Source organism: Malus sylvestris, chromosome 15 (genome assembly GCF_916048215.2).
Source record: "Malus sylvestris chromosome 15, drMalSylv7.2, whole genome shotgun sequence".
NCBI classification, from domain to species: Eukaryota; Viridiplantae; Streptophyta; class Magnoliopsida; order Rosales; family Rosaceae; genus Malus; species Malus sylvestris.
The window spans coordinates 20,509,868-20,535,000 of NC_062274.1; the positions used below are offsets into that span (position 1 = coordinate 20,509,868).

General features: G+C 39.2%; 3 protein-coding genes, 1 long non-coding RNA gene, 1 other non-coding gene and 1 pseudogene across 6 annotated transcripts in view; 2 read left to right on the top strand and 4 right to left on the bottom strand.

Moving 5' to 3' along the window:
* Positions 1-504: 504 nt before the first annotated feature.
* LOC126605928 (probable serine protease EDA2) lies at positions 505-3,855 on the top strand. 2 transcript variants are annotated; one of them, XM_050273383.1, is made up of 12 exons: positions 505-951; positions 1,050-1,205; positions 1,295-1,477; positions 1,600-1,716; positions 1,823-1,876; positions 1,960-2,031; positions 2,331-2,536; positions 2,668-2,762; positions 3,033-3,107; positions 3,227-3,310; positions 3,535-3,633; positions 3,718-3,855. In XM_050273383.1, the coding sequence occupies exons 1-12, from the start codon at positions 616-618 to the stop codon at positions 3,723-3,725; spliced, it is 1,485 nt and encodes a 494-aa protein (XP_050129340.1). In that variant the 5' UTR covers positions 505-615; the 3' UTR covers positions 3,726-3,855. The 2 variants fall into 2 exon arrangements, with proteins under 2 accessions (XP_050129340.1, XP_050129339.1); XM_050273382.1 differs by having other exon boundaries at positions 3,535-3,855.
* A 1,375-nt stretch (positions 3,856-5,230) lies between these two features.
* LOC126605931 (uncharacterized) lies at positions 5,231-8,274 on the bottom strand (annotated as a pseudogene).
* On the top strand, positions 7,733-7,805 carry TRNAE-CUC (transfer RNA glutamic acid (anticodon CUC)). The gene has a single exon. It is a non-coding gene; the product is annotated as a tRNA-Glu (tRNA).
* Positions 8,275-8,434: 160 nt separating the features above from the next.
* LOC126605930 (PHAF1 protein At3g51130) lies at positions 8,435-12,554 on the bottom strand. The gene is made up of 15 exons (XM_050273384.1): positions 12,356-12,554; positions 11,897-11,979; positions 11,610-11,684; positions 10,982-11,049; positions 10,804-10,909; positions 10,636-10,696; positions 10,375-10,541; positions 10,063-10,125; positions 9,908-9,955; positions 9,707-9,820; positions 9,504-9,603; positions 9,343-9,416; positions 9,070-9,174; positions 8,777-8,843; positions 8,435-8,619 (listed from the first exon to the last, which is right to left on the bottom strand). Exons 1-14 carry the CDS (start codon positions 12,450-12,452, stop codon positions 8,793-8,795), a joined length of 1,212 nt encoding a protein of 403 aa, XP_050129341.1. The 5' UTR covers positions 12,453-12,554; the 3' UTR covers positions 8,435-8,619; positions 8,777-8,792.
* A 3,971-nt stretch (positions 12,555-16,525) lies between these two features.
* On the bottom strand, positions 16,526-17,558 carry LOC126605935 (uncharacterized). The gene is made up of 3 exons (XR_007617064.1): positions 17,101-17,558; positions 16,925-17,034; positions 16,526-16,790 (listed from the first exon to the last, which is right to left on the bottom strand). It is a non-coding gene; the product is annotated as an uncharacterized LOC126605935 (long non-coding RNA).
* Positions 17,559-24,301: 6,743 nt separating this feature from the next.
* The window catches only part of LOC126602783 (uncharacterized), a 3,445-nt gene continuing 2,613 nt past the window's right edge, over positions 24,302-25,133 (bottom strand). The window contains exons 2-3 of the mRNA XM_050269652.1: positions 24,880-25,133; positions 24,302-24,768 (exon numbers count right to left, since the gene is read on the bottom strand). The exon at positions 24,880-25,133 is cut by the window's right edge and continues 235 nt beyond it. Coding sequence (XP_050125609.1) covers positions 24,302-24,768; positions 24,880-25,133 — 721 coding nt within the window. The remainder of the gene's footprint in view (positions 24,769-24,879) is intronic.

The window sequence follows — 25,133 nt, forward strand, 5'->3', positions numbered from 1 at the left end:
TTTAGAAAATAAGACTACTATTATGGTCCGGCAATCAAATCTTATATGGGTTTGATTCGCGTAATCCACGGATCAGGATCCTCTCCTGAGCAGATGGAGAGGATCCTCCTGACCAAGCCCATCGGGCCGTTCATTTTTTATCCAACAGTTATAATTATTATAACTTTTAGAGGGACCCCCTGTTTGTAACCGTTGGATAAAAAATAAACGGCCCGATGGGCCTGATCAGAGGATCCTCTCCATCTACTCAGGAGAGGATCCTGGTCCGTAATCCACTACCGTCCTTTAAAAAAAAATCTTCCAAACAAATGATACACGACAAAAAGTGATTCTTTTACAAGCACTTCCAAAAAAGTGATTGATTCCAATTTTTGTTCGTAGTCTCCACACGAGACAACAGATCAGAGTCAGCAGCCCACAAGACGGCCCACCAAATTTTGGTCTGGTCCCCAATCCCTCTGTAACTGTACAAAGCGGCCCCGGTCTAAATAAAACCAAAACAAAATCTAATTAAAATCCAGGACAGCAACGGATTGCTTGCAATTGCTGCACTTGTTTTTTCTGTTGAGACTTTGACAGACCGACCACCGGCGGCGTATCAACCACCCGATTCCGATGACGCGACTTCCGATGAAGACGTCGTTTTCGTTTTCGTTCTCATTCTCCTTCTTCTTCACGATGATGCTCTGGGCGCCGCTCTCTTATGGCTTTGTGAATCCCCGAACACTTCTTCAGCTGGAGAGCTCGTCGGGAAGCGGCGGCGGCAAGCACTTGACGAAGGAGGAGCTTTGGTTCGATCAGACACTCGACCACTTCTCGCCGTACGACCGCCGCAAATTCCCGCAGCGATACTACGAATTTCTCGACTACTTTAGACCTTCCGACGGACCCATTTTCCTCAAAATTTGCGGAGAATCCGCGTGTGGCGGCATCTCCAACGATTATCTGAGTGTAAGTCCTTGTTTTTCTTGAAATTTTTGTTGTAAAAGTTGTAAATTTGGAAGAAAAATCGAAAATTTTGGAGATTCTATTGAATTGTCTATGTGCAGGTGTTGGCTAAGAAGTTTGGGGCAGCTATCGTTTCTCCCGAGCATCGATACTATGGAAAGAGCTCTCCTTTCAAATCTTATACGACACAGAATTTGAAATACTTGTCATCCAAGCAAGCGCTTTTCGATTTGGCGGCTTTTCGTGAGTTTTATCAGGCAAGAAATTGTTGAATTTGCTGCCTTGAATTAAAAAGTTTACCCAATTGAGCTTGGAATTTACTGGCTTTGTTGTTGTGATTGTTTAGAATTGGTTAAATGTGAAGCTGAATAGAACCAAGGGTGACAATCCATGGTTCGTGTTTGGTGTTTCTTACTCGGGAGCTCTTAGTGCGTGGTTTCGTGTTAAGTTTCCGCATTTGACATGTGGAAGTCTTGCAAGTTCTGCAGTTGTGGAAGCGATTTATGATTTCACTGAATTTGACCGGCAGGTGTGTGATCACTCTGTTAATTTGGCCTTTTTCGCTTTTCCCTTCGGACGAGAATGAAATTGTAGTTTCTGTCTCTACTTTCAATCTTTTTTCGCTTTACTACAATCCCCTCCAAAATGCAGATTGGTGAGTCTGCAGGTCCACAATGTAAAGCTGCACTTCAAGAAACTACTCGTATCGTTGAACAAAGTCTTACAACTAATGGAAAAGCAATAAGGGCGTTGTTTGGTGCAAGCCAGGTTGGAATTTCACACTTTGCACCCACCATTTGTAAATCATGAGTAGTTCCCACCGGTGGGATTTTTTTTTTTTACTTGATGCATATTGACCCAAGTCTGTGTGCAGCTTGATATTGATGGTGACTTCATGTATCTTCTGGCTGATGCTGCTGTTATAGCGGTAAAAGTTACTTCTTTCTTAGTTTTGTCACTCCGTTTTCAGTTTATCAAATTATTGATGTTTATTTGTGTGACACTTTGCAGTTTCAGTATGGAAATCCCGATAAATTATGTTCACCTCTTGTTCAAGCAAAGACGAATGGAGAGGATTTGGTGGTATGTTTCTCTTCTTTTCATTCCATTTGCTTCGTTAATTGAAGCAATCTTGGTCCACAGTTCTGTTCTATAATTATCCTCAGTACTAGATTTTTTTTTTGGTCAACATGTTTACAGTAATTGTAGTCTACCTTCCAGGTCTAAATGAATCACCCGTTATGCACATATATCTCTGTGTTTTAACTTGTAAGAAGTGCCACTAATTCTGGTCCATGGGCTTTTAAGCTTCATGAAGTTGCCTTTGTTAATTTTCTGTAGTTGTCTAATGTTTCTAATCGAAGATAGTAATCTTCTTGCAGGAAGCGTATGCCAAATACGTTAAAGATTTTTACCTTGGTACTCTTGGCATTGACGTTGATACATATAACCAGAAACACTTGAAGAACACTGCTGTTAGTGAGGGCAGTTCTGATCAGTTGTGGTGGTTCCAAGTTTGTACTGAAGTTGCATATTTTCAGGTGGCGCCTGCAAATGATAGCATCAGGTCTTCAAAAGTCGACACAAGGTATTTTTCTGGAAATGTCTGTTTTATGATACTATTTTGTTTATTATTTCTACTTACCCTTTTCCTACAGACCTGTAGTTCAACTTTAGCTCTTGTATGCATCTCTGATTCGTAGTTTTTCATTGTCGCAGATACCATGAAGACCTTTGCAAAAATGTTTTTGGAGACGGCATCTATCCTGATGTTTTTGCAACAAACTTATACTATGGAGGCACAAAAATTGCAGGTAAAAACATTGATCGCTCTTTCCCTAATTATATGTTTTATCTTCTCCGGTTATTATATATTAATTTAAGTAGCATAATTTCTATTTACCATTTCATATTGGCTACTAACCTTACCCCACCTATCCCCGGAGACTGGTACTTACTAAGAGTATCTGTTTTACTAGTGCAGATATGGCATCGTTTGTTCATTTTTCATGTTTTTTCTACATTAAACCACATCAGTGTATCAAACGTTGGTTTACATGACCTTACGAAAAATGAATCTGCAGGTTCAAAAATAGTTTTTACAAATGGCTCACAGGATCCCTGGCGTCATGCATCCAAACAAACTTCATCTCCAGATAGTGAGTATCGCATTGCTTCGATGAGAAGTTTGATAAATAATATCCTATGCATTGATGTGAAAAATATTCAAACTCTGTTGTTAGATCTTTCTAAATTCTCGTTTTTGTATAACTATCAGTGCCTTCGTACGTCATCTCTTGCCATAACTGTGGCCATGGAACTGATTTGAGAGGATGCCCTCAGTGGCCTTTAACCCTTGAAGGTATGTATCTGCAACCTTAGTGAAGCATATTAGCTTCTGAGGAAAAGCTTCCTAATTTCAGTGGCCATCAGAAGTTTTCCATGTTTGTAAAGGGCTTTAAGTGTGTCCCTCAAATTAGTTGGATAGTTAGAATCCGAACAAGATTTTCATGGACGGCTGTGCTTGTTGATAAGTCTTTTGTGCTTGCTATCGTATTTAATTAGAATTTATGACTTGTGTTTCAGGCAATTCCCAGAACTGCAGCAACCCTGATGCAGTCAACAAAGTAAGGCAACAAATTGTTGAACACATTGACTTGTGGCTGTCGGAATGCCAAGAAACTGGTAGGAATTACATGTAATATATTTATCTGACGTAGGAACTATGTGTATAACTAATCTTAATCTCACTTTGTACCTTCTCAACAGATGTTTGATTATTAATCTATGACGGACATCCCCGTATGTGCACAGATCATATTCTAGGTATACAGTTGTTCTCTTCGTCCTCGTGTACATAACAAGACAATCCATTGAAACATTCCAAGCACGTACGCTTTTTTTTCATATCGATGCTTTTGTTCATAATCCACATTTGGGTTCATTCAAAACTGCTTTGGTAATCCGTTGTATTGATCTTATGATGCTTATTTCATGTTGAATGGAGTTTCTTTTCCGAAAAAAAAAATGAAAAGGAAAATATGCGACATTTTATTTTTACATATTCGATGATTCGTAGTTTTACATTTTTGCCCATTTTGGCCTCTGTTTCCTTCTCCTCTTGGTCCAACGAATCTAACAGTGTCGCTTTCATTGTTTTGGTCCATCCTCCTCCGTTCTATCGATCTCGACCGTCATACGTTTGAGGAAATTGACGAGGCCATGAAGAGCAACGTCAACGTATGAGCTCCTTAGCAACCCTGGTGAGGGCTGACCTCTGTTCTCTATCAACCCTTCAATTTCTCCAGAGGTAGTTGTCGTTACTGTCACGAACACCAAGGTTGTTAGCGGCTAAGATGTTGAACCCAGTCGGAGTGCAATGCGACATGTGAATGTGCACGTTCATTCGACCCGGACGCAACAATGCCGGGTCAAGATGGTCCTTGGTGGTTCGTGGTGAAGTTCAGTAGCCCTGAGAGTGTCAACTGCAATTGACTCATAAAAGATGCAAAAGAGTACTGAACTTTGTCGTTAGTCTGTTGATACGTCATTTGCTCCTCCTCGAATTGCCGCTTCTGCATTTCCAGACTGCAATCGATATCCTCCATCACCAAAGTCGCCGTAAATACTAGTGAGCTCCAAGTCACACACATCGAACTTGACATCATTTGTCATGGCCGCGATCAAGCTCGATTTTCCAGTGCCTGGAGGACCATCCAATAAGGGATGATCTTGGTCCGGTGGTAGAGCTCAGCGGCATCATAGACTTGGTTTCGGGACTTGCCAGAGTGCTCGTCGATGACAAGAGTGAGGTGGGAGGAGAGTAGGAGTGGACCAGGTGAGGGACGAGCTCGTTGGCCATGGAGTGGACGAGCATCGCGGAGGCTGCGAAGGAGGCGTCAGCAGAGAAGAGGTTGGATGCTGCGGTGGTGGGTGCCTCTTTGAGAGTAAACACTGTGGTCAACTCTATGACTTTTTAGTCTCTGTGTTGATTCTAAAAACTACTAAACATACATACATGTCGCACAAGCAGAATAGCTAATGAGTTAAATACGTCATTCGGTTGAATGCGAAGCATGCCAACTCGTTGATCGAACTCGGTTGATGAGTAAATCAATGTGGTGCTGGTGTCGAATGCGCTGATGACTTCTTTTATCTGAGCGATCATAACCTAGAAAAGTTTGGATGCGTCACTAGGCTGAAGGGAGAGATTTTAGGTCTCTTAAAAATTCCAATTCTCTGCCTTGACCAGTTGACCCTTGAGATAATACTTTGTGCTCCATTTATATCGAAACGAAAATAATTGACTGATTAATAATAATTAACAAAAACAAAGAAACAAAAGGTCAATTGCTTAAACCGATCGGCTCCTTCATCTACTTTTACACCCTTTCTCCGAGTGACATAAAATACCTCTCTTGTCCTACAATTTGCCAGATTTATCAGCACCGTCTCGATAAAGGAAACGTCTGTGCATGAGCTAAATCTCCGAGAAAATCGGTGGTTTCCACTCCAATAAAATTGAGGTGTGTTGCAAGAACAGAAATTACTTCAGATATGTCGACGAGACCCAGAGTAGCACATAGCTTATCAATGACGTTGTCACCTCGAAACTCCTTGGGCCTTTCAGTAGTGGTGGAACCACAGACACCATCAAGAAGGTTCCCAAGAGCCATGACAAAGCAAATGATCCAGCACTGCACCAAAGCAAACACTTCAATCAAACCTTTTGCTCTATTGCCACATTTTCAGGTTTGGACGCAGGGACTCGAAACACGGACTTAAAATTTGGAGGGAAAACTTTGGTAGGGTTATTCAAGAGCGCTGATGGCCATAAAGTGTAATAAAGAATAGTTTCAGTTGCCCTATATGGGGAAAATCAATACAGAGCTATACAAAATACGGTGATTAAACAGAAATTATCTACGTACCTGTAGAGAAAAGCTCGCAACTTGCTCTTAAGCCTGTCATATACAAAGTAAATGGTAGCCAACAAGGAAAGGGCTACTTGAAGTGTCGGACCTTCTTCGGTTGGAAATAGAACAGTGAGAGCTGCAAGCACTACAAATGCAATTGACGTTTTTATAATGAATTTTGTGGACGGAGTTCGGAACCTATTTCTCACAGCCTGCACAACACGGGACTGATTGACTTCCCTGTACTTTTTCTTCAAGTCAATTTTTGGGTTCTTCCTGTCGTAGAACTGCTGCATGATTATTTTGTCATGGGCTGATTCAATTGCATCCACACTTGGTTTGTGACCTGCATACTGTCGGATAAGGAAGTTCCTTGCACCCTGAATCTCATCTTCTGAAGCCTCCCTGCTTATTCCAAGTCGTTTGTATGGGTCCCTCACATTAATCCTAGGAAAGATAGCTTTACTTGCAAAGGCAGTGAAGAAGAAAACAGTTCAGACAAATAAAGATGCTGATTCTTTACAATATCTAAAAGTGAATCAGGTCAATGGTAATTTATCAAATTAAGAGGGTTGAACAAAATACGTCTAACCTAACCAAGCTACTGGTGTTAAGACTCCTACAAATACACCTAACTGTTTTGGTTCAACTTGGTTACGAAGTTTAGACACGTCAAAGGCTGTAATCAAATGCACCAGCTGAACGGTTGTTGAGAATCCTTCGTGTTAAGTTCTACATTCCAATTTTCTTAGTTTTATGCAATAAGGACCAGTCTGTTCAAGCTTGAAGGAAGTTATACACAAGCACTCATACATATTCAACAACATCCAAAAGTAAATGACAATACAACGGCCCCCAGAAAAATAAGATGAAAATTACCAGTTGGTTCATTGGACATATCGCCGTAGGATGCATCCATGGCAAACTTGATCAGATGTGTTTTCCGCGCGCACAACCTTTGTGCAAAACCAGTCCAATAACTTCTGCTTGATTTTAGAAATAAAACAAATAAACAAACCAAGCTGGCAACCACACTACTTTATCTAATAACTCATACCGCCATAGCTGTACCTTTCCGCACAAAGTAGCTCGTTCTTTCCTGCAGGCTTCCAACTGTGAGGAAAATTCGAAACCTGCCCACATAGTGAACCAGAACTGCGTGCTGGAATTTGGAAGCAGCATCTGGAGGGACTACCAGTCAGTCCTGAAACGGAAGTCATATTCGGAGTACTCTCTGTCGAAACAAAGAAACAGAATCAAATATACCGCATCAAGAAAAATGGTTCATTTCTGGATAACCACTGAATCATTATAACTGCAAATTTATGGAGATATTCCAGAGCACAAACCGAACAAGGTAATGCCTGCCCAAATCCCAATTTTCTTGACTTGTGATGGTTTTACCTGGAACTGAAATTTGCAGTAAATTCGAGAGAAGTTGACTTGTGGGTTTTTAACAACTGCAAAGTTAATCCATTTCTTTTGTTTTTATGAAGAAATTGGACTCACAGACTACTATAGTTCTGAGCCGGCAAAGAAACTTGAAGCAGAAAAAAGGGTGAAAAAAATTGAGAAAAAATTTAGCATACCTGATGGCGGATGGTGAAAGATGAAGGGGCTGGAGATGGCGGTGTTCATTGGATTTTGGCGGTGGACTGTGGCGGCAGCAACAGCGTCGTCGCCGTCTGCAGCGGATAGGAGAGAGACGCGGAGAGAGGAAAAGAGAAGGCTAAACAGGCTAAAACCCTCCTAATCCTTCCTCGCTGCCGAAAACCAAGGAAGGTGCTAGACTGCTAGTCGCTGCTGCTTTTTGTCGTTTGGCTTGTTGTACGCGTACAAAAACAATTATTAAACGACAGAACATCAAATCCGTTGTAGTCTAGTTGGTCAGGATATTCGGCTCTCACCCGAAAGACCCGGGTTCAAGTCCCGGCAACGGAATGTAGCTTTTTAACCCTCTTTTTCTTTTTTTTCTTTTTTTTTTCTTTTTTTTAAGGGAGTTTATGAATGTAAAAGTAACAACTTCAGTCTCTTCCCCTCCTTTCCGACTTGCTCCTATGGAGCCCAGGTCCAAAAGATTAAGAAATCAGTTGTTCGTTGATGACATAGAATTCCTCAAAAAATTTAGATTTAGTCCCCTTTTCGACATTTAAGATAAACGAGGAAGAAACTCAAAATGGAAGAAGAGTTTTTATTCCTTTAAACCCCACACACACAATATGAAAGTCTCGAACATGGTTTTGAATGAGGAAGACACTCAAAACTAGTTCAAAAATAGCAGCTTCGGCTTCAGCATCGGCCGCTCAAACTTTCGTATATTCTGTGTCATCGGAAAGTCTGGTTGATTCAAACAATGGCAATTTTCATAGAATGGTTTTCCGGGAGCATTAAGCGTCCCGCAAATAGCTGTAAACCATAAAAAGAGTTCATTTACAAAGGCGTCGGGGCACCTGTAAATGAAATATTTGATATTATATTTTCATCAAGTACAAACTGATGCTGTCATTCCCAAATTATTAGCAAGCGGTTTCAGTTACGAGAAATCTGTAGCTGTCGATGCATCTCGGACGTGCAGAACAAACTTCCATTTAAACAGTAACAGACAGAAGATACAGAATACTTACATGTTTTTACAGTACCAGATTATTCTGTACAAACTTAACATATACAACTGTACAATTGTTGATCCCGGCCAAGCTGACATCTACAAACAGTATTTGCCGCTTTCCCCAGCTGTTGAAGTGCCATCATCCAACTGCGGAAAGAGAACCAAAGCAGTGAACCAAGAAATACATTTCAACCGGCAGATGAAAGCAATTGACAAGCATTGTTGATGATCATCTCAAAGATGGGATATAACAATGCTTTTGTTTGCCCATGTGTACAAAAACATGATATTGCTAAAAGAGTACCTTATTTGCAATATAATCACGACGACTGGAAAAGAGTCACAGTGGCAATGTAACCATTCTTCATCACCTGTTGATTATCAACATAATATTTATTAGCAATCCCGTGCACAACCATAACACACAGGCGGAATAAACCCAACTTGGGCGATAAAATATCAACTTTAATTACAACATTGCACAACAAAGGAAGCTGGCATAAAATATCAACTTCAATTACAACATGCTTTTCCCTATTATTGCAAAGGGGGTAGAAAAAAAATAAGCAACGACGATTCAAGCATTCATCAACTCACCTCAAATGCAGCATTTTGATAACCATATACAAAAGTAGATCCAAACGGATTGCTTGTAGAACCTTGAGTCTGGATAGCAGCTCGGCCACAGTCCCCGAGGAATTCCTACAAAAAGTAATCTTTTGTTACTATCATTACCCCAATCAGGATCAACATACACCGAAAGGAATACACTTATGAAAGATGCTATCAATGAGAAAGTCGCCACTGTCGGAAAACAATGGAAAAAAGTACATATGTAACAGTTTGAGAAACGGCCAAGAGAAAGCTTACCTTCACTTGCTCCCACTTTGTGCTTGGTGTAATCCTATGTTTGCAGTTATTTACATCCTGATAAGAACCCCCTACTGCAAGGATGAATTAATGTTATATCAGTTTGTGAATTGTGTGAGTCACAGATCCAACTGGAAACTTTGAATCAGAAATAGACTTACAATCAGAAGCAAAGATGACAAAATTGCACTTTATGTACGAGTTGAAATCTGCATGGCCAGGATAGTTTGTATGCAAAACAAATTTCTTGATTTTATGAGTCTGGAGACAAACAAAAAGAAAAGTGGTCTGTGAACTTTCAAATACAAACATTACCATGGAAAGCATCATGATTGTACATTAACAACCAGAAATAAGTCAATACCTGCCCATCAAATAAAATGTCCAAACCACGGGTAAAGTAATTGTAGAAATAATCGCCACAAAGAGTTGTCCGTGGGCGCGTGTCCAAGCCAGAATGAATAACCATTTGGTCTACCTACAAAGCAAACAGAATCAACAATCATCAACGCGACAAAATGCAATGAGAAAAGCATACACTGCTTAGACATGACATCAGCACTACCTGCTTTTGATGTATCCCACAAGGACGACCCAATTCAGTCCAAACATCCTGTAAAATAGGAAGGTATTAAACAGGAAAGACAACAGAGCAATGGTAGAAATGCCCAGCCATAAACAAAGACTAACTAGAACTTATTGCAGGAGAACAAAACTTGCCTGAGGTGATGCACCAAAAGGAATATTCTGACCACCAACAGTAAAGTATAACTCTTCCCCTAGCTGGATAAAATAAAAACTGAACTGAATTACATCCAAGAACTACAGTCGCCAATGTCAAACAACTTCACTGACAGAATTTACTTCAGTAACATAAGGGGCCAATAGTAAACCACTAAGGAAGCAACAAAGCAAAAGCCTTTGATCCTTCTTCAAATCCTGATTTAAATTCTCCATGAAGCCCCTCATTCTAATAGAAAATAAACAAACCATACTGAAATGCTGCCGTGAAGATGGAGAAAGAAGTCCAACCTTAACATGCACCTCTTCCATATAGAGGCTGCCAACAGGTAATGGAGGAGCGGAAGCCTTATCCATTAAGGACCCCACACCAACTTTTTTATCTGTAGAACTATCGTATATGGAGACGCGGCACGTCACTGGTGTGGTTCCATCTGGAAACTCTAATGGTAATTCCGCTTTAATAATCAAAAGCAAATAAAGATAAAGTAATTAGTGCTTGCAAACTCTTTGAAGCAAGAAACTATTAAGTAAACACTGTCAGTAAAATACCTTCTCTATCATGGCAGCAATCTGTATACTGGCTTGGAATTGGAAAAGCAAAGGAAAGCCCCTACCATAGTCATGATTGGTAAATACATTAAACAGATTCCAACTTGTAAGATGAGTCATAAGTAGATAAAAATAAAGAAATATGAAGATCAAGTTAAATTTACTTACTGGGTAAAACAGAGTGTAGACACCTCTATCCTTGTCATAAATTCCAGGGAAAGTTGGCCCAAATAGTGCATATACAGCTACAAAAGTTGCTAGAGTGGATGGTCCCCTGAAAGTAGAGACAAAATCCAATAGTATACCCCATTGTATATAATAGAAAGTCTCAAGTAAAGTAACTCACCCAATCAAAGAAGTGGCATAGCGCATTTGAAGCCGTTTTATATCAAATATTTCAACAAGGCGTAGCCTCTGCACCAAAATTTCAAATCAGCCAGCCATATCATAACAGGAGGTAGTTATAGATATTACAACTTAACAGTAATAGCAATCCATGTACAAATTCACCTGCCATTTTAAATAGGACAGCCCAGATACGACAATCAAAAGCATAGCCGTGTAACACACTAAAGAGAATAATAGCTGAAGACAATGGCTATCTGCCAGTGTTTCATAGACTACCCATGGCATTCCGCTCTTACATCCCACAGACATTTTCTTCTTTTGTACCAAATACCAATTAAGGTAACTTTCAACACAGAATATTAGCTACTACAACCATTACTCTAACAGAATCCGGTCAAGTATTTGTGGATTTTCTTTAAATAGTAACAATTTTAATTGATGAGTAAATACCACAAGCCACAGTTACATGACCAATACGTAATAGCTGCATCATCCTCGGGGTCATACATTTATGCGGAGTCAGAGCAAACAAAACATCGCAACGTATGTAAAAACAAATTTTTGATACGCAATGAAACAAGGCGCGTGCACCAAAGAGAACATATTAGGCGTATGCAAAAACAAACCTGTGACCAAGGATCAAAGCGAAGATGAAAACCATGATCTGGAAAGCTGATAACGATATCCAACTTAAGGGGCTCCTGCATGGGAGAAGAACGGTGATAGGCCCTTGTTACAACTTATGGATATTTCAGTACATGTACTTTACGAATCATTTAGCCATTTCTTTCATTCCGTGAAACATGTACATATGTCCAAGATTAAAAAAAAAAAATAGGAAATCCTACCAAATATGCGTCTACGTTATACTACACAAGCCATAATGATATACAACTTAGTAAACTGATCCAACCTCATCATAATACTTCACATGGACAACGTCGTAAATGTTAGGCTCCTGTTCTATCTGAGCAAATGCTTCGCATATCGGCATTCCTGTAACAAACATTTCAATCAATGTTTCAACTCCAAAAATTCGCCAAGCTGCTGTTCTAACACCAACGAATTTATTTCAAAAACGAACACATGCAAAATCAAATCATCATATCCAATCTCTACACCATCAACTTGACTCTAAAAATCCCAAAAAAAAAACAACTCCTCAAATTTAACCAAGATTTAACCTACACAGTTATCAAACAGCTGATCAATATGGTAAAGTGTAAATTTTTACAGAGATGAATCGCTCGCAAATAACTCAATTCAAATTTCAATTTCACAAATAATTCTTACTCTTAGGTCGAAGAAATGAACAATTTCGAATCAGTTCTACAATTATCAAGGAAAAATTGAGAAATTAACTGGCGATTACCGATGGTGAAGGGTCCGATTCCGAGGCCGGGTCGTAGATCGAGGACGATGGCGCCCATGGCGGTGCCTTCGCAGCGGCGTCGAGGTCTCTGCAACATAACTACTGGTTCGAGAAGATGACGGGATTAGGCGACGATGATGGACTCCGTTACTTTCGCGAAAGGAACCGCACAGGTGTTGAATGCTTAAATACGCAAAAAACGCTTCGATGTGAATGCTTTGCCTCGCTGCGTACGAAACGTCCCCGCTCAGCATTATTGGGCCCACTATCTCTGTGTGTTCGGTTCGTTTATTTCTTTTTTCTTTTTTCCTCGTTAATATTTTGTGGTTTTTTTCCCCACCTATTTTGTGTTTTTGTTAGAATAATATAGTTTTTCTTTTACATTTGTCAAAATTCGTGGGAACTAACCAGTGTTAAAAAAATTTATTGACCAAAAAAAAAAAAAAAAAACCAGTGTTAAAATATTTACGAAATTATCGTATTGTTGTCAAAATATTTGAAAGTTAAGTATTAATATGAAAAGGTGGGATGAAATGCAAACTTCAACCTAAATTAGCGAGATATAGAAAATTCAATAAATATCGATATTTACCGATTCCCCACATAAAATTTTTCAAAACTCATTGCAGATAGCAAACGTTTGAATTTTTTATGAGAAATTTTTCTCTAATTTTGACTAAATTTGAATGAGTTGATATACCTACTACATTGCAAATTTCCTTTAAGGCAACCAATATCGATATATCCATTTATATTTTCATAAATTTGCATATTGATATGTAAACACTAGAGTTATCTATATATACTACTTATTAATGAAATAATATTTCAATCTCTTTATCAACCAAAAACTAAGAAGTAAATATTTATTATACCATTTCATGTATAACTAAATGTAAAATATCAAAAATAAAACATAAAAATTAAAGTAATTTCCCACAACAAAAATTTTACATTTTTTTCTTCCGTCACTATTATGTTATCAAAGCATGTCTTTAATTGACCAAAAAAATATCAAAGCATGTCTTTAATTTATTTAAATACAAATAAAAACCCCTCTCTCCACTCCCACCTTTTCCTCCCTCTCCCTCCTTCAAGGGTGTGATATCCACACATCTCATTTTACTTCTCACACACCCTCCTAATTTTCAGCCGTCGGATCGGATGAATTGAAGAATATCAACGGACAGAAATTAACAAGGGTGTGTGAGAAGTAATTTGGGGTGTGTGAATAGCACACCCCCTCCTTCACATTTCTCCCCAATTCTCTATCTTCCATACATTTTGTTTTTCTTTTGAAATCTTTTATATTCACATACACAGTGTGTGGGCTTCATCTAAGTTAATATTATGATTGGAAGATAGCTATTGATTTTTTATTTGGTGACAATTGAAATTTGGAGATGTAGATCAAACTTAGGATCTCAAGTGCAAATTAAATGATCTTAACTACTTGAGATACAAGCTGTCGATTTTGTTTAAAAGTTTCTATCTCTTTATTATGGAGATAACAAAAATTTTAACTTGGAACATTTCTAACATTAGAAGAGAAAGAAGAGTTAGAAAATCGACATTTTAAGTTAGGGTAAATTACATAGTAGCCCCTCAGGTTTGAGGTCTATTACAACCTCATACAACAACTTTAAAAAATTTCACTTTCATACATCATGTACCATTTTATTTCAAAATAATACATCCGTTAGATTTTCCGTCCATTAATCTGTTAAATGCTGACGTGGGTGCCATATTTGTGCTGATGTGGCTGCCAAATGTGTGACACGTGGCAAAAATAATAAATTTTTTTTTTTTAAAAACCTAAATCTTCTAAATTTTAAAAAAATAAAAAAAAATAAAAACCCAGAAGCTGAACAAAACCCCACCCCTGTGAACCCCCTAGCCTTCTTCTTCCCTGCTCCCATCTGCCCCCACCCCATACCTGCACCTTTGAAGGAAAAAAAAAAAAAAAACCAGAGAACAACCCAGATCCCATATCCTCGCGAAACCCATACCCCATACGACCACCCCCCAACCCAGATCTCATTACCACACCCCCCCCGGCGCGAAACCTAACCCAGATCCCATTACCACCCTTCTGACGCGAAACCCATACCCCCCCCCGAACTGCAAGGACGTCATCCTCACCCGCATCATCTTCATCGTCGAAGACGACAACGAGCAGGAGCAGCAGGGCGACGATGAGAAATCTCGATCGACGACGAGATCAGGTGGTGACGAATGACCTCCATGAGGAGCAGAGGGATCAGAGAGAGAGCTCTGCGGTACAGGCCGCGATGCAGCGCAGCAAATTCACCGCCACGGAGATGACCAGAACGTTGAGCCCATTCCGACCCAACCCCTCATCCTCAATCTCTTTTGGTTTATGAAGATATTGACGACGAGGATCGTAGTTTTGGGGTTATTGAGTCGAATTGCGATGTGGGTATGGAGGATTTGGACCTCAATTTGAGTTTAGGGTTAGGGTCGGGGATTGTTGTTTGGATGGGGACCTCGATCTGATGTGGGTTGTCGCGGGGGGGGGAGGTAGTAGGTCGTGTGGGTTTTCAGGTAGGTCGTACAAAGAAGGGGATTTGGGTTGCGGGGATGTGAGGGGGTGAAGATGGGGTGTGGGTTTTCATGTGGGTTGCAGAGAGGTGAGGGGGTGGGGGTGGGATGTGGGGTTGCGAGGAGAAGAGAGGAGGATGAGGGAAGGTTTCAGTTTTTTTTTTAATTTTTTTTATTAATTTTAATAATTAGAAGATTTAGGTTTTTTTTAAAAAAAAATTTAAAAAAATAAAAAAAGTCCACGTGGCAGCCACATCAGCACAAATATGGCAGCCACGTCAACATTTAACAAAATAATGGATGAAAAATCTAACAGAGGTGTTATTTTGAAATAAAATGATATTGGATGTATGAAAGTGAAATTTTTTAAAGTTGTTGTATGAGGTTGTAATAGACCTCAAACCTGAGGGGTTACTATGTAATTTACCCTTTAAGTTAAAATGTGATTTGATTCTAAAATAAAAATGTGAGTGCGACGCAAGACCAGACAAACGACTTTGCCTAGCAAGATCCCATTTCATCATGTTCAACCTAGGGTAAAATATCACATGGCTTTAGGTGGTTAATTTAGGCCATCTCCAATCGAATGAGGACCAAAGGACCATGTTTAGCTCTATAGCCCTGCAAGAAATTATATTTTAATGAACAATGTCAAACCATATTTTATACCATCTCCAACCGAGGGGGCCAAAAGTGACACACCCCTACCGGAGTCGAGGCGTGCTGGCCGTTACGTAAAAGTGACGTAGCCAATAGTGCAAAAGAAGTAATAAAAAAAATATGAACAAATTAAAACCAAAACTAAAACTTATTTAAACTAAAAATAAATGAGTACGCCTAAGTGGTCAAACCCAAGTTACAAACGTTCAGAGTATAGGTAATTTAAAGGTGCAATCGAACTGACTAAGTACTAAATACACAACCAGAGAGAAGATCCCTACATTATTTAGTGGAATGTCGAAACCGCGGGGTAATCCTCGTGTGCCACAAAGAAGAACAACTATCTAGTAGCTGGAGGGGCGAAAACAGAAAGGTGAGTGGGCAAAAACAAAGCTTTAGAAAACACGTTTATCTTTTCTGAAAGTACTAACCCTTCACTGTAAAACCCGTATAGTTTCCAGAAAAATAGTACTACGTAAGTATGAAAATCAATACACAAGGGCAGTGAAAACATGAGCATGCCACATCACAACATCTCAGCAATAATAAATGTGAAATCAGTCTAAACTAACATGCCAGTTCTAAGTCACCTAATGTGACATGTACTACTGGACCTATTGCTCATCAATCTATGCTAGCACACGAGTCAGAGTCACCTAGTGTGACCTGTACAACAGGGCTGTGTGTAAATATGTACGCTCTAATGCTACAATCAGGTGAAGGCTAGCGATAAATCGTGGGTCACCTACGTGTCGGAGTCACCTAATGTGACCTGTACGATAGGGCTGGCACCAAACTTGGATCCAAGGCAAACGTGCTGTGCGGGAGGTGAATATCGCGTAAAGGACTGGCATTGGCCTGGGGTGGGAGCACTAACACCAGGGTGCAGCAATGATGAGCTCTAAATGAATATATGCATGCCAATATAATGCACAACTCCAATTATACAATAACTTACCTGAATTTACATGCGCCTCTCGTAGGATTATATGGCATATTCACAATCTCATAACAATGCAAATTTACATATAACTTAATTAAATCATGGCATGCTATGCATAAATCAATTTAAAAACATTTATAGAAACAATAAAGTTTATATTTATATATATGCACACACACACATGAAAACAAATGCCCACTCACTAATATGTCGAAGGATCGTAGCCCCCTAGCCTCGCTTGCCCGCGTTTGTCCTCGGGGTATGTCTCCCCTATATGCAAAACAACTACTTTTAATTAATTAAAATAGCACATAAACCAAAATCTAGGATAAACTTCTCATAGTTTGCTCAAATAGAAGGTTTGGATATACGAAAATGATCTACTTGAAGTCACAAATCCATACATGAAAACCACTCGCTGGCCGAAGGCCAGACGCTCCTTCACACACCATCCAACCCACAGCTATACTCGCGGCCACGCGCAAGCACGTGCATAACATGTGCCGACGGAACCCTAACGGACGTTAGGAATATTCTGTCAGAATAGACGAAATATTCTGTTAAATAATAACGGCGTTACCTGACAAAGAGAACAACACTGCACTTCTTGGGGATCCAAAAATGACCAAAAAATGGCCTGAAAATCCCTCGAAAGATTTGGCCAAAATCCCACTCATTGATATGTCGAAAGATTCGGCCAAAATTCCAACTCCTCAAACTTGCTTGATCCGACGTCAACTCCTTCCCAAACTTATTCTAGGGTCCATATGGAGTTGAATAGAAGCTTCCCTACGTCATAAAACCTTGTAATCTCACCGGGATTACATCGGAGCAAAGTGTACCAAGTCGAAGCTTATGCATTAGAAAGTCAAAACTCGTCCGTTCGACAGTCAGATGGTACAATTGGGTTCGTGAGGTCAAGATGAACACGATGATGGTCTTTGCAAGTTCGATCTGTGATGATTTGGTGTGTGTTCAAAGGTGAGGGTGTCTCGGGTGTGAGAAGAAGGAAGAAGAAGGTCCGAGAAAGAGAGAGAAAGTACCTGATTAGACAGATAAGAGAGAGATATAATCTAATTAGGCTAGGGAAAATAGGAGCTAAAATAATTGGTGGATAAGGATAGGTACAGGTTAAACCTTCAAAAGAAAAGAAACGACAAAATTTCATAAAAACGTAATCTAACGTACACTATCCAAAACAGTGTTTTCGACACTAATTAATTAATGCACCAGTGAATTAATTCGGGTCTAACTCGCGCTGACGCACTTGTGACGTCGAGGCCAATTTAATTACGACAACGAGAAAATAATTTAAAACTGAGTAAATACATCCACGTTACTTAGCCAATAAGGCACAATCATCACTTTACACACTCAGAGAGAAAATTATATAGAAAATAGGGACAGGTCGTCACAAAAGGGTCATAGGCCAAACATAGCCCTTTGACAAAAAACCTCATCTCCAACTAAGGGGGCCAAAGGGCCATAGGCCATAACCCCCTTAATAATTTATTATTTTAATGGAATTAATATGGTTAATTAAATTAAACAATCATATTAAAATAAGATTTTCAAACATATTTTGAGTGTCACTTGCCATAATAACGAAGAAAATGTGGTATTCTTGCACCTGCCACAAAGTCAATCTTGACATTCTAAAGCTAGAGGGTTGGCTGGCTGGCTAGCTGGAAATGACCAACCCGCTGGCTTGATTTGGGGGTTTTCACTCGGCCACCGGCCCTTTGATTTAGCCCTCAGTTGGAGACAATTTTCGTGTCATTTCGAGCTATTTTTAGCCTTATAATTCTTTGGCTGAATCAATTGAAAATAGCCTTAGTCCCAGGTCAGGCGTGCCCAATGATGGGGCCGGACAAGGAAAACTAAACTTGTTACCATATGTATGCGGCAGTCCAATAAACACAAGCAACATGGAATACTTGTCCGACTGCCTAAAGCAACTTAATGGCTGACTTAAAAAACCAAAACAAAAACAATAATAAAATAAAAAAAATAAAAAAACTCAATGGCTACTTTTTAAACCTCAATTGTTATACTAGTTTAAGTAGTAGTAAAAGATTTCGAAAAAACTTAAGGTGCACATAAAGTACTTAAATGCTTCCTAGAAGAAACACATAACTGATGCTTTTGGAACTCAAAAACATTTTCTTTAAAAGCGCTTTCAGCTATATTAAAAGCACATCCAAACGAGCCATTAACCCCGATCCTAGCCCTGCCAATAATGGGACTGCACAAACAAACAAAAAAACAAAATTGGTCATCATATGTATGCGGCTGTTCAACATACACAAGCCACATGGAAAACTAGTCCGACTGTCTGAAGCAACTCAACGGTTGATTTATTATTATTATTATTATTATTTATTTTAGAAAAAAACCTATAGACTACCTCTTATAACCTCTATGGTTATACTAGTTTCGGTAGTGGAAGTTATTGAAAAAACTTATAATTTCAATACAAATTTACTTTCTTTTATGAAATTGTTGGAGAATAATTTTTGTCACCACTACTTGAACGATCAAAATTTTAAGAGATAAAATTCATGAATAATGACATTTTGCGAGACTATAAAACTTTTGATCATTCAAAAAAAAAAAAAAACTTTCACTAAAAGAGTGGATTGCCGTGATAAAGTCACTAACTGATCTCCTTTTAAAAAGAAAAGAAAGCAAAAGGTTTAAACCTATTTACCTATATTCACATTTAAGTTCCATGGTGAGGGTCTTAAGGTTGTGTTTGGGTCTTTAATTCGGGCTTTGGTATCGAATTATGGCTCTAAGTTTGAGGTTCCTATATTTGTTAGTTTTTTTGTCCAAAGTTTGAATTTGATACCATTATAGATTACAAGATCATGTGCAATTACTTGGACCAAACAACCAACTAATAAACAATTTACACAAGAGATGGGCATAAAATAATGGTAGTCAAAAGTTTCTACGGAGATTTGGCACTAAATTGAGAGACTCGTAATTTCTTATCACAAGTAGTCAATGTACATAAAATAAATGAAATCAAACTTGTACAAAAACACAATATTTAGTTATTAATATTATATTCTAGATAACTTACTAAGTTTGTTGTTTAAAGTATTATTGATGCACAAAATCGGAGGGGTCTTGGAACAACGTAAATCCGACCGTGAATCTGCAAGAAAGTAAATAACACAAGATGTATCGTGGTTCACCCCAATATTTGGGCTACGTCCACACTGATATTGTATTTCTCTATTTGTGAGAGGATGAGAGGGTGAGAGCTTCTGAGGGTGAGAAAGCTATTCCCATGACCTGAGAATTGGCCTCCCTTAATGAGGAGAGTGATGGGTCCTTTTATAGAATAAGAGCTCCTCACTTATTACATATTTGCCCTTTTATTTATTACATAATTACATTTGAGTCCCCCGAATATTTATACGAGATCTAAATACAGAGGTTCTAAGTATGTCACAAACAAGTATTGTAACACGTGTAATTGTATTGCGTAATCATTTGATTATTACACTATAAGAAAAGTTGACAATAATAAGTTACATAAAATGAGGTTGGTAAAAATCAGCAAGTGGTTAATTGTTATAAAAATGTAAAAGTTATAGAGAGATAACCTTTATTCAGGACAGGAACGAAGCAGTTGCAGAGTATTATACCAACACAAGCTGTTGCAGAGGAAGTAACGTATATTATTACTATTAGATATTTTTCTCTTCCTTTTCTCTCTGCTTTGTTGAACATTCGTAAAACTCTATTTATAGAGCATCACCATGGAAACAAACAAAAACACTGTTAAACATATGACATGTTCACTGTATGCATGTGGGCATACATATTATACTATTTACAACACTCCCCCTTGGATGCCCACATATCAACATCAGTTGCCTCATTAAAACCTTGCTTGGAAAAACCCTATGGGAAAAAAAAACATAGCGAAGGAAAAAGAGTACAACTTTATCCGGATGGTGTTGAGCATGCTTATGTTGCCTCGTTAAAACCTTGATAGGAAAAACCCAGTGGGAAAAATCCTAAGCGAAGGAAAAAGAGTACAACATGCATGTATCATGGATGCTCCCCCTGAATTGGATCTCCCCCTGATTCTGCATTCTTCAAATTTGTAAGCCGACGTAATCCGATTCCCTGCACCAGCTTCTGAAATATGCACTTTGGTAGAGATTTGGTGAACAAGTCTGCTAAATTTTCATTGGAATGGATTTGTCTGACTTCAAAAACTTTAGCCTTCTGAAGCTCATGTGCGCTGAAAAATCTTGGAGATATGTGTTTAGTCTTATCACCTTTGATAAATCATTCCTTCATCTGGGCGACACAGGCTGCATTATCTTCATGGATGACAGTTGGAGTGTCTGTCTTTGAAGGTAGACCACATGAATTCCGGATGTGATGGATCATTGATCTTAACCAAGAACATTCACGACTTGCTTCATGTAGAGCAATTATTTCCGAATGATTGGAAGATGTTGCAACTAGCGTTTGCTTCGTTGATCGCCATGAAATTGCAGTATCTCCATTAGTGAACACATATCCATTTTGTGAGCGGGCTTTATGCGGATCGGAGAGAAAACTAGCATCTGCGTATCCAACAAGGATTTGTTCATTTGTGGGCTTGTCTGAGTAGAAGAGACCCATATCTGTTGTCCCACGAATGTATCGTAGAACATCTTTGACTCCCTTCCAATGACGAATTGTTGGAGCAGAGCTGTACCTGGCTAACAAGTTAACTGAAAAAGCTATATCTGGTCTAGTACATTGTGCTAAATACAATAAAGCACCTATTACGCTCAAATATGGTACTTCTGGACCAATGACCAGTTCATCATCTTCCTTTGGACGGAATGGATCTTTTTTAATGTCTAAAGAACGAACGACCATTGGGGTGCTAAGTGGATAAGCCTTGTCCATGCCAAATCGCTTCAGTATTTTTTCAATGTAAGCTGATTGATGGACCAAAATTCCACTAACACAATGCTCGATCTGCAGGCCTAGACAATATTTGGTTTTCCCAAGGTCTTTCATTTCAAATTCGCTTTTCAGATATTCAGCAGTTTTATGGAGCTCTTCAGGAGTCCCAACTAAGTTCATATCATCAACATATACTGCCATTATAGCAAATCCAGAGTTGGATTTCTTAATGAACACATAAGGGCAGATGACATTGTTGATATATCATTCTTTAATCAAATACTCACTGAGACGATTATACCACATTCGCCCAGATTGTTTCAGCCCATATAGTGATCGCCTTAATTTGATTGAGAACATACCTCGTGGTTTGTTTGTTGCTTCAGGCAACTTAAGTCCTTCTGGGACTTTCATATATATGTCAGTATCTAATTCTCCATATAGATACGCGGTGATGACATCCATAAGTCGCATGTCAAGTTTTTCTGAAATCACCAAACTTATTAAGTAACGGAACGTAATTGTGTCCATTACAGGAGAGTATGTCTCCTCATAATCAATTCCAGGTCTTTGTGAAAAGCCTTGTGCAACGAATCGTGCTTTGTATCTAGCAATCTCGTTTTTCTCATTGCGTTTCCTTGTAAATACCCATTTGTAACCTACAGGGTTTACATCAGTTGGAGTTTGGACTACTGGTCCAAAAACACTTCACCTTTCCAAGGAATTTAATTCTGCCTGGATTGCATCTTTCCACTTAGGCCAATCTTGTATCTGTTTGCATTCATCAACAGAGCGGGGCTCAATATCATCACTTAATATGATTTCAGTGGCTACTGCGAATGCAAACATATCGTCAATGATTATTTCATTCTGATCCCACAATTCATTAGTACATGCATAATTTATGGAGATTTCTTTGCTTTCATGTACTTCTGTCTCTTCAGGGCCATTTTCTTCTTCTGGAAGTCCAGAGTCATGAATTGTGGATTTGTCATTTACTCTCTCTTCCTGAATGATTTCATTTGGATTCAGTTGTGCCCTCGTCTTTCTCTTCCGAGGGGCTGAATCTTTTGAACCTGGTGGTCTACCACGCTTCAGGCGTGCACCAGATGAATCATTCGCTGCCACTTTATTTTGTCCAACAGGGACATCAATTCTGGCAGGTGCATTTGCAGCTGGTATATGCGATTTTGTCACTTTCATAGCATCATTAAATGCATCTGGCATTTGATTGGCAATGCTTTGAAGATGAACGATCTTTTTCACTTCATTTTCACATTGAAGGGTTCAAGGATCAAAATGAGACAAGGTGGGAACAACCCATGTCAGCTCTTTCTGTTCTTCTGGAACGGTCTTTTCTCCCCTTAACGATGGGAAGACTGTCTCATCAAAATGACAATCAGCAAAACGAGCTGTAAACATATCACCTGTCAAGGGTTCCAAATATCTAATAATAGATGGTGAATCAAAACCCACATAAATTCCCAGTCTACGCTGAGGTCCCATTTTAGTGCGTTGCGGAAGTGCAATAGGCACATAAACAGCACAACCAAAAACTCGTAAATGTGAAATGTTTGGCTGATGTCCAAACACGAGTTGTATTGAGGAGTATTGGTGGTTGGCTATATGTCTCAATCGAACCAATGATGCAGCATGTAGAATGGCATGTCCCCATGCAGAAACTGGCAATTTGGTTTTCATAAGCAGAGTGCGGGCTATTAACTGAAGCCGCTTGATCAATGCTTCTGCTAAACCATTTTGAGTATGGACATGAGAAACAGGGTGTTCAACATCAATGCCCAATGTCATGCAGTAATCATCAAAGGTTTGAGACGTAAATTCACCAGCGTTATCAAGTCGGATTGATTTAATGGGATAATCTGGGAATTGTGCTCGTAACTTAGTTATCTGAGCAAGAAGTCTCGCAAAAGCTACATTCCGAGTAGACAAGAGACAAACATGTGACCATCTGGTGGATGCATCAACCAAAACCATAAAATATCGAAATGGTCCACAAGATAGTTGAATAGGTCCACAGATATCCCCTTGAATTCTTTGTAGAAATGATGGGGATTCAGCATCAACCTTTAGTTGTGATGGTCTAATTACCAACTTCCCTTGAGAACAAGCCTTGCAAGGGTTATCATTTGAGATAGCAATGTCTCTGCTCAATAATGGATGTCCATTAGAGTTGGTAATGATCCTACGCATCATGGTGGATCCTGGATGACCCAGACGGTCATGCTAAAGCATGTAAACCTTTGAATCAATGAACTTCTGGTTCATGATAGCATATGATTCAACTGTCCTTATGTATGTATAATATAATCCACTCAAAAAACCACGCAACTTCTCCAATATATGCTTCTGGGTATCATTGGAGGTAATGCATAGATACTCCACATTTTTTGCACTTTTCGTTTCAATGTGGTATCCATTTAGACGTATGTCTTTGAAACTCAACAAATTTCGAGTAGATCGAGTAGCATACAATGCATTTTGTATGGACAATATTGTTCCATTTGGTAACATAATCTGGGCTTTCCCTGAGCCTTCAATCACATCTGAAGGTCCTGATATTGTTGTTACCCCTATTTTTGTAAGCATTAAGCTTGAGAAATACTTTCGATCACGAAGTATTGTATGTGTGGTTGCACTGTTTGCAAGACAAATATCTCCACCATTTCTCATGTTCTGAGAATAACCACAGTTTTTATCCATGCTTTCTGAGTAAATGGAATCACAGTTAACAAACAATTTATAACAGGAAATTTACATGCCATTTTTATTGAATTTGAAAAACTAGTTTTAGACAACAAGTTCAGCATAATAAAAGTACATCAAACATAAACGATTTAGTCGGACCGATATACTTCATTCCCCCTTTCCATAATGAAGTTTGAAACATCTAGGTGAGTTGCGTCAAATTGCCCTGATAAATCAAACACTGGATCAGGTATATCCATTGGTTTAGCCTGGTCGAGAAAATTGGTCTCGACACCCTTCTTCTTGAGGAAGGCTTGATACAACTCCACCAGATGTTTTGGGGTACGACAAGTTCGCACCCAATGCCCATTGCCACCACACCTATGGCAGGCTCCTTCAGAGTTCCTGGGAGCATTGGTCATGTTAGCTTTGCCTTTGTGACAATTCACATTTTTGAAGCTCGGGCCAGAATTATGCCTCTGAACCTGGTTGTGAAACTGACCACCATGGTTCTTGCCTTTCCTATTCCATCGACCTCGTTTGTGGCCACGTCCTTGTTTATGATAATTACCACCAGAGGATGTGGCATTCACTTCGAGGGAAGTAGCATTTACTTCTGGGAATGGTGCAGATCCAGTAGGTCGGGAATTATGGTTTTTCATCAGGAGCTCATTGTTCTGTTCAGCTACCAGGAGCACAGATATCAGCTGGTTGTATTCAGTGTAGCCTCGCGCTCTATACTGCTGCTGCAGGAGCACGTTATTGGCATGAAATGTGCTGTAAGTCTTTTCCAGCAATATTTCATCAGTAATGGTATCCCCACAGAGCTTCATCTGAGAGATAATCCTAAACAACGCAGAATTGTACTCCGCTACTGATTTGAAATCCTGAATTCTCAGGTGAGACCACTCATAGCGAGCTTTTGGAAGAATCACCGTTGTCTGGTGATTGTATCTGCTTCGCAAGGCCTCCCAGAGAGCT